The sequence below is a fragment of the Temnothorax longispinosus genome, chromosome 3 (assembly GCF_030848805.1).
Source record: "Temnothorax longispinosus isolate EJ_2023e chromosome 3, Tlon_JGU_v1, whole genome shotgun sequence".
NCBI lineage: Eukaryota > Metazoa > Arthropoda > Insecta > Hymenoptera > Formicidae > Temnothorax > Temnothorax longispinosus.
Genome location: NC_092360.1, coordinates 9,037,453 through 9,047,273, shown reverse-complemented (window position 1 = coordinate 9,047,273; position 9,821 = coordinate 9,037,453). Strand labels below are relative to the sequence as shown.

Here is a 9,821-nt window from a genome sequence, read left to right as displayed (position 1 = left end):
TATGAATGTTGTATCATATCGACTATCAAAAATTATGAAATACTCATATTTTTGTAAAAAATTTAACGATCTACAAAAAAGGTCTCTTATGTTTTTTTCATAAATATAACCATTTAGACGATATTAAGGTTTATATTTTGAACTTTAAACCTTAATATCGTCTAAATGGTTATATATGTATATATCAACACATTTTTATAATTATGTTGCTATCAACATGTTAATTTATAAGTACAAAGATATAGCACGTTAAAGAGAAAACTATGATAAATTATCAAAATTCATGATAGGTAATATTATCGAGAATTAGCATTTATAAATCAATTTATAAAATAATGTCATTATTTTAAAGTCCATATTAAGCTTGCATCAAAATTGCCGAGATTATTTGGGATTACCCAGGCCAAAAATTAGAAAATCCGACGCACGGGCGATGATATATACAAGCGACCGCATTCGCCTGCTATTTATTGCGCGGCATGATTAATCTCTTTACCCCTGCGGCTAACTGGGTTATTATTTACAGGCCACTTTCCAGAATTACAATTTTTTATGGCGCATATGTCACGACTAATGTCTCCCCTTGCTCGCGAAGTGCTACGTGCTGTTTTATCTCACGGAATTAAAACCGTTTCCCAGATTACGGAATTATCGAAGGACTACATGGCGCATTCGGATAAATGGCTTTAATGCATTTTGAATGGCAGTCTCTCTCCGTTTTATTACAAATACGATTTCTTGAGAATTCCGGCGCGTGCAAAATTATCCAAATCGAGTTCATGCAAATAGATAGCCAACTGGATAAAGCTGGTGTATGGCATTATATTAGATAATAATTACTATTTAATGGAAGATTATAGGATTAACGTTCTGTAAGATTAACGTTTTATAGAAGAAAAGTAATTGGTTAAGTAAATGGTTAAGTATCGGATACATCATGTTAAAGAGTCATCATATATCGCGAGAAAGTAACTTTTTTATCTGATAATATTTATTTCTTAAAATTTCAAGTGCTTGTTTTAAATATACAAATTTTTAAATATTTTTATAAAAATTATTAAGATACACGGTATATATAGTTGGATAATATAATATAATAGCAATAATACCAATATATAATATAATTTATTACAGTTATTTTAATTAATTGTAGAAAGTGAGTAATTAAATCTATTCCAATGAGACGAGCGAATGTAATATAATCCTTAATTAATTAAGGAGATCCCATATGAACGAACTCATACATTAAATAAATCAAAATAAGCTATATTATTTGCTTTATAACTCGAATTTCAATATATAAATCTCAACGTTATTATTTCCTGATTTACAATATTACACATTTTGCTTGGGTTAATTTTACAAAAACTCAAATTGCGCGTGAATAGTAAGAACTCGTGCGAATTATTGGGAGAAACATGGTTCTATGATAGACATATAATTTTGGACAGAATGTCATATTCTACTTCAAATAAATGAAGTATTACCGAAAGAGGGATAGAATTTGCAGTGAGTAAGTCATGACGGCAAAACGATTTAGCGAAGCGGCAACTCCTACGCGAAGATCGCAGTTGCCGAAGTTCGGCCGATTGCTACCTAAAAGGGGTGTTTGACCAAAGTACGACTTTTTCCGAGAAAGTTCGCGATTGACGTGACGTTGAAAGCCCCTACTCGACGATCCGGCAGACGAGTTTCCCAGGGAGAATCCGTCGTTCTTGAAGGCCGATCTGAAACTTGGAAACTGCCGGAAATTCTCAAAACGTACCGACGTTCAAAATAGAATGAAGACTTTCCGCATGAGTATTTTACGGCATACGATGAAACGGTAACGAATTCAAGACAGTATAAGCGTGGTCGAGATAGAAGCACGTTTACGACAACATTTTGGAAGTTTTAACATTTATTTATTTATTAACAATCTTATATATGATTTTAGAATCACATGTATACCTTTTAACACACAATAATTATTATCTTTCTAATGAAATTATCTTTTTAACACACAAGAAACTGTCCAATATTTTATTATGTGAGAATATTGCCCGATATATTTAAACTTACTTATCGTCATGTTTGTACTCATTCCGGCATTTTCTAATAATTTGTCATATTAATCTTTACTAGCAAAAGTCGTAATAAATTATGTTACAATTAAAATGTATATCTCTTAAATAATCTATATTAATATATTAATAATTTTTATTTATATAAGAACAGAAGGGAAAAATTTTCTTTTAATTTGTAATTTTTAATTAAATTCCTTAAGTATAACTTTGAATGATATACACTATATATTTTTAACTTTGAGAAACGTATTTTGCCTGTAGTTTGTAGTCGTTAAAAAGTTAAAGCTTCTCGCATGCGACCTATAAACCTGTGAAAACTAATAACAGGCGAGAATTATTTCCATCCAAAACCTGTTATATCTTGAACTTTAAAAAGATAGTCGATTGCTCAGAGATATTTCCGACAAATACTCGATAATGCAAAAGTTTATATAATTTATAACATGATCGGTTTTATTTCTGGAATGTTAGCGATGTGTATAATGTTAGACTGAAACTTGTGAAATCTTAAACATTTAATTAGCTTATCTCGCGTAATTTAATGTTGCATCGCATATATCTTGTATAAGACATTTATAACTACTTACTGTATTTAGAGAAAAGAAACTATAACATTATTACAACGTAATAATATAGTTCTACATTTTAAGAAGTTAAAAACTAATTTAAGAAAAAACTTAAATCTAAAAACTCTTCGACATTTTTAATTAATAAATATATTTAACATAACTCCGATTAAAAAGAGATTGAAATGGTCTAAAAGCAAGATTAAAAGCAAGCTTTAAAAATTTACGATGAGTAACTGCTCTGGAAATAAATTTAACACTTAGAAGCATTTGTAATAATAAATTAGTTAAATTTAAATCACTTTAACATTTCACGATGATTTATATTATTCAAGGATTAAACACGGTGTAAATTCTTTCGGGACAAAACCTAATAATATCTAAATTATAACTAAAATCTTAACAACTTCTATATTTTATACTTTATTCGTAATCCTTTAATTAGCAGTAATAAATTATCTGGTAATTGGACCTGTAATTAACGAAAGATTCACTGTTGAATTAATTACATACGTTTCTATTACCTGCTCTCGCTCTTTACATTTCATTTTAACGCGCCCTTCGATTCTCATTATTAAATATCTTGGTAATTAATTTTACGATTAAATTTTTGCTACGATTTTTTCAGGAACATCACAATAAATATGTTATTGATAGAAGAAACGACCGTGTAGAAAAACACTTTATTCCGTACGAATAAGAAAATAACGAGATCTAAAGAGTTACTGCGTTAAAATATTTTCTTAATTAATAGAAATGATGAACTTGGTTTTCTGAGAAAATAACTTTGATCTTAAAAATTCATTGAAGCTTTCATACCGGTGAACTGTGAGATAGTTTTGCTTGTTGCAACACTAACATTAAAATCAGATAGGTATTTTTATTAGACCTCTATTTCAATTTTATTAAAAGTTTTTATCGATTATTATAATCATCACTGTGAGGCAAAACAAAATCAATATAAAATAATAAAAATGTATTTATAATATATTTAATCCAGTTTAATCTCCTTTCACAAATTTTGAAACTGAAACTCGTATATATTTCTTTTGTTTTTATTTCTTTTAATATTCGCTCTCTTCGCACGAATTTCATTCTTTCCTGAATGCGATGATGTCCATCGTGCTGCTTCTTGCTCGTTGTTAAAATAAACATTCTATGAATTTATATTCTAGTATGGCGGTGAGCCAGGCAGGAGATTGGCGTCCCAGGAGAAGCCGCTGGAGATTCAGGATCAATTTCTTCAAAGGCTTGGCTACCAGGATATGTCCCGGCGCGCTCGTCTGGGAGTTGATCCAGAACTCAGACATCTCATCGGCTTTCACGTAGGTTAGTGTGAATTATGATAAAATATATTCTTTGTTTCGCAAATCATTGTAGAGAGCTCTTGTACACTTGTATATTTATTTATTTATTTATTTTAAATTTGAAATAATTTATTTCGAACAATTTCAGCTTTATAAAATGTCATAAACACTGACGTTCTCTATTTTATTTTTTGTTTTGTTACCTCTATATGTATTATTTAACTTGCTCAGAAATGACTTTCAATTGTTTCATAAACTATATATAACGCCTAAGAAAATATCAATACGCAATTAACTTCTTATTCATTCATTAGTTTAAATTAAATTTAATAAATAGCTCTACTTAAAACTCAACTGGTTCTAAAAATCGCTTTGCTATGACGCAAGGGTATTATCTTTCGAGAGTACTAGGTTATTACGTTTATGCGTAGAATGTGTCCGTGCATATACACATATGTGCCATGTGTACACACTTTTATTACGCTAATTAAATCCCAATCCTAGTAATTACAAAGCGCGTCGGATTTCGTTACATCTCGACATCCTCAGTGGGCCGACGTGCACCACCTTCTGCAAGCTAATTGCGTTAGTTGAGCACTTCGTCATCTCGCCTATCTTCTCGTCACCCAGCACTCGCGAACAACTTTTGCGAGAATCGCGCCCGTCTAATTCCCATCGTCTTAACCTTCATGCGCCGAGGCGTGATGATTAATTAGCGAGACGCGCGGTTTGACTAATTGTAAGCGGTGTGCCTATTGATTATGCAGACCCGAGCGCGGTTTAGCGAAGATGAAGAATCGAGCGTATCTATAGCGAGGTGACTCGTGCTCCGGATAATTACGGAATATTTTCATATATCAAACACGTTAATTGTATAAGTGCTATAAAAGAAATATAACGAGAAAGAATAAGGGTAAACAGTACAGTTGTTGGCCACTCAACAATGATTGGCCACATCTTAAAAAATTAAAGATTATAAAGAAACACTATTGAAATAATTTTAATTATTAAAAAAAAAACAATAATTATAATATTTTTGTATTTATAATTAAAAACATTTTAATAGTAATTCTTTATAATCTTTAATTTTTTAAGATGTGGCCATTCTACAATGATTGTAGAATGGCCAACAACTGTACTGTGTTCACCCCTATTCCTCAAACAAATAAACATAACGCATGTTTTTTATTTTCTCCCGAAGTAAAAAAGGAGAAATAGGTTCGATAGACAGAGCCACCCTTTGCCGACTCTTGCTGTATAACAATCGCGCCCCTCCCTCTTCTTTTACAGCATCACATTACAGTTATTACGAAAGCAAAACTTTCAGCCATATTCTACTTTTTCTTTTCTTTCTTTGTGTTTACGGGTCATCCGCGATCCAGCGCGACTTCGACGTTGCGACATTGGGAGCTGATGTCGGACTGCGATCGCCCTAGAAAACGCTCCATTTAAGCAAAGCATCCCGAACGAGAGTTGGCCGTTGTGTCGACACGAGGGCCGTAAGTAGGTACTTTCGCGAGCGTTCTCGCTACAGAGACACACGAAACGATGGGCGAGCGAGTTCGCGCGCGTGCTCTGCTAATTATAACGTTATTGCCGCTATTAATGAGCAATTTCAGGGCGCTTCTGTGCGCTGCTCGGTCGCCGGCGATATAAACTCGAAGCGCATTACGTAACTTACGTGGCGCAATTTAGCCGAGTTAATTAAGTTAAAGTGTGTTGCGCGCGGGCGAGTCGCGTGCATCGACGTCGTCGTCGTCATCGTCGTCATCATCGCAAGACTGCGACGGTATTTATTTCCTCGCCTTCTCGCCATTATTTTTATTTTCTTTCTGCTTCTTTTTTCCCGACGTTTTCACAAAGCTCGCCAACGAACGATTGCCTTTAACGTCCGTAATTACGGTTTTAATGGCGAGATATATAAGGCAATTTATCTACAATTTGCTCTTACAACGTTAAAGTATGCGTGCTCGTCTTAGAAATATAATCCAAGAGAGGTCGAAGAGGCAACTTTCGTTCTACTCCGTAAGGAGCTACTTGTCCGTCTTCTTAGTCGCTTTTCACGAACGAACTCGAAAATTACCCCTCGTGCTTCGACTTCTGTTTACTATCGTGTACCTTCGGAGTGGTTTTTGCTCAAGCACCAGCAAACGGTAGTGCTCGCATTTCGCCGGTACACCCAACGATATTGGACACCGCCGCGCCGGTGATTGATATTCCAGCCTGAGAGACGTTTGCACTGTTTTTCGTCAGACTGATACACCGGGAAAACTGGCAATCGTAAATACTTTCCGCGCTACACGTTCGGACGTCCGAGTAGTGTGCAAGCATGTGTTTTCCCATGTTTTTATTTTACCTATGCTTTACCTATGCTTGTTGTTTATTTGATCCAGATATGCAAAATTCAGATAACCGTACCTCGCAAGGATATGAATGTGCAAAGATACGAACGACAGAGGGTGAGACATGTATGCTTACAGCTGCATGCGTGCGAGATTTTAAGCGCGTTAATTCAAATTTTTTATAATTAAAAATATTTTTTAATTTATATAGACCCGCACATCCAACGTATACATATATAAAATCCATACACATATCCTGCTTTTGTTTTATCTAGTTCAACACAGATAAATTTCCAGAATTCTTTTCGAAATTCATTCTTGTATTCTCCACAGCTGCAGATCATTCCCTCGTATATCCGAAATATATATATATGTGTGTGTATTTCGCCGATATTTATTTTTCATATATTTACAGTTACACTTTACATATTGAATTGTGACATGAAAAATTCAAAAGTAAAAATTCGAAAAAATGCACGCGTCTATAGATGCGAAAAGATCGATAATCCGAACGTATATATATTTACTGCGCTATAATAGAAATTCAAAACATCATCCAAGCATTGTTTCGCGCACTTGTTTATCTCTAGCCTAACATAACTTTTTAGATTAACATAAAATCTTCCATTTTACGCCGCGACTGCAAATCCGGCGGTATGGCGCGTTCACGTGCCGTTTGACGTTTTATCGTGCAGAATTGGAGCGGGATTACGATGAGGTCGCGCACATTGATGCAGGCAGGGCTGAGCATTAAAACAGCAAATTTATCTAGCAGGCGGAGGTACCGCCGCACCGACGCCGCCGGCGCCAGCATATTTAACCATAATAACCGCTAACGACTGAGAGTTTCCTGGCCGGAAGTACCGGAAGTGCGCGCTCGCGCCACCGCCGTCACCCTAGCAAGCGACCGCCTGCCTAGCTAAGCCGAAACGTTAAACGCCGATTATCGTGTTCCCATGCTCTCGCCTGTAATTTCCCGCGGTAACTTTCGCTCGCGAGAAGAGAATCCATCAGGTATTGAGCTTTAAACGGCAAGCAAAATTCATTTTAGGGAGAAAATAGATTTCGATTCTTGCAGTTAAATCTGCAATTGATTCCTCACGATTTAAGATGCCTCCCAAAATACGAGAATATTAAATATTAAAATACTGAAACATACCTTGCGGAATAATTTAATGTTCTAAACGAAATCACATTTTCTTGCTCAAAGTATTATGAGATAAATAAGTAAGCGCCTTTTTTCAGATAATACTAATCAGATTTCAATTTTAATTTTAATAAAAATTTTCTATTCAAGATTTAATTTCCAAAATACAATACCGTTTTAATTTTTCTTTAATCCGGACCGGAATATGATTGGTCATTGTTGGTCATTCTAACTCCAGAGCATCCGATTGTGTCTTTCTTTTATTTAATAAAATAGCAGAATCTATACTCGCATAATAAATCGCTTTCCCTTTGAAATTGCTGAATATTGTTCGTACCGTGGCATTTTCCAGTCGCGATAAAGCTCACGCACGCTGGCTTTAATAACCGCGCACGATTTATTGGATTTTATCGCAGAGATGGCGAAGCAAAGCTCGCGAGCATTTCTCGCCGACGGCGACGTAGTCTGATATTTACACATCCACAAGGAAATATCATGCGCTGCCAGGGTAATAATTGCTTTTTTTCTGACAATAGAGACTTTACTTTTTACACGTTTGCATTTGCTCTTTCGGTTGCCGCATATATTGATTTCTAAATGTGTTTTTATAAAAACTTCGAAGCGCTATTTAATCGAAGCATTTTTCACATATTTTTAAAACAAATTTACGATAAATGTAAGCTAGTGTTTTTAGAAAAAATTAAATTCATTAGGGATTTCATAATATTTGCGTTAGCTACATATTCACTGAATATAATAAATTTCAAGTTAACTTTTAATAGTTTCTCTCACGAGAAACTATTAAAAGCGTTATTTTCAAATACGTTAATAACCAAAATACCATTTGTACGATCAAACATGTTGAAAATTTGCCGTTGAAAAATTGCCGTTGAAAAAATGCCGTGTGAAAACTATGAGGGCGATACAACATCAAATACTTTTTACGAGTTAGCTGTGATGGTTTTACATCTCCGCAAAACGTTTAAAGGTCTATATCGCTACACAATGAGTCGAAAAAATAACATTTTGATTCGCATGTCGCATATGGTCTGCAAAACTCTCTGGGAATTTGCGTTTCTATTTGCGAACGTAACTCAATTTCGTCGCGCGCCGTTTGGCGCCGCATATGCAATGAAAAATTCTATATCCTACACTATATAGAACAGTTTTGAATAGAATCGGCAAACTTTCAGAAAAGATAAAGAGAAAGAAATAAATATTTTATAATAAGAAATTTAAAGTAAATGTACCAATGCCGAGACCCTTATTAAGACCTATGTCTGGACACCTTTATCATTTTAGTTTTTAAACAAGTATAACGCGCGAATTAAAATCAAAGATAAAAATATAATACAAGAAAATATTTTTATCTTTGATTTTAATTTGCGTTATAACTTATTTAAGGACTAAAATGATGAAAATGTCCAGACATAGGTATATATGCGTGTCTAGGCAGTACATTTACCTTATATTTGGATGTAATCACATCAACGTAACATAATTTAATTTAATATATTTAAATTAATTTCTTTTAATGTTATCTATATACATATGATTAATTTTATAATTCTTATACATAGATATCATTTTTTCATCTTTGCGAAAAAGAAATATTTCTTTCTCTTAAGAGAAAAACATTTATGTATTGATATAACGACAGTTGTTTCAAACTCGGAAAAAATAAAAATATTTAAGAAGTTTAAAGTAAATAAATTGAAAATTTATTATACATATATTACATGAATTTTAATAATAAAATTTATAATTAACATATATTTTAAATTCAATAATTGAATCATTTTTTAAGTAAATATATGTTCTCTTTTCGTATCAAAAAATTCATATGACCATATTAGAACCTCAATCGTTTGATCTTAAATGGTGTTACATGTGTCGCTCCTACAAAGGGTAGGTAACACCTGAATCGTTCGAGCGTTGATTAAAGCCGTAGTTATTCACTGCTTTATCTTTTTCTCCTTTTGCCAGGACCCGCATCGCCATTGCCAGATCTGGCGGGATACAGCCGTTGCGGCTACACTTTGGTATTGAAGGGGTTGGTTTTTCCTCAGTGGAAGCGACGACCTCTGGCCGTAATCGACTCCAGGCTTTTCCTTTATCCGGGTAAGTGTTCCATTCATGATGGATCCTGCCAATCGAGATACGAAAATTTAAGACAAAAGGACGCGTGCGGCCCGTCCGGGCAAAAAGCAAATACTGGCGGTAGGGAAACAACTCCTAAGCGGCTGTCAAAGACATTAGGAGAAATCATACGATAGTATCTGTCTCTTTTCTCCTGTAATTCGTTCACAAAATCCCGAAAGGATTTATAAAATTAGCTCTTGATGTAACTGAATTTCGTGGAAACGTCACTCTTAATTCAAAAATTTACTTTC

The 9,821-nt window shown here is 34.1% G+C and overlaps 1 protein-coding gene across 1 annotated transcript in view; it reads left to right on the top strand.

Annotated features, from left to right (window-relative positions):
- The first annotated feature begins 3,819 nt into the window (after positions 1 to 3,819).
- Phlpp (PH domain leucine-rich repeat protein phosphatase) overlaps positions 3,820 to 9,821 on the top strand; it is a 45,561-nt gene continuing 39,559 nt past the window's right edge. The window contains exons 1-2 of the mRNA XM_071774430.1: positions 3,820 to 3,961; positions 9,415 to 9,549. Coding sequence (XP_071630531.1) covers positions 3,898 to 3,961; positions 9,415 to 9,549 — 199 coding nt within the window. The 5' untranslated portion in view covers positions 3,820 to 3,897. The remainder of the gene's footprint in view (positions 3,962 to 9,414; positions 9,550 to 9,821) is intronic.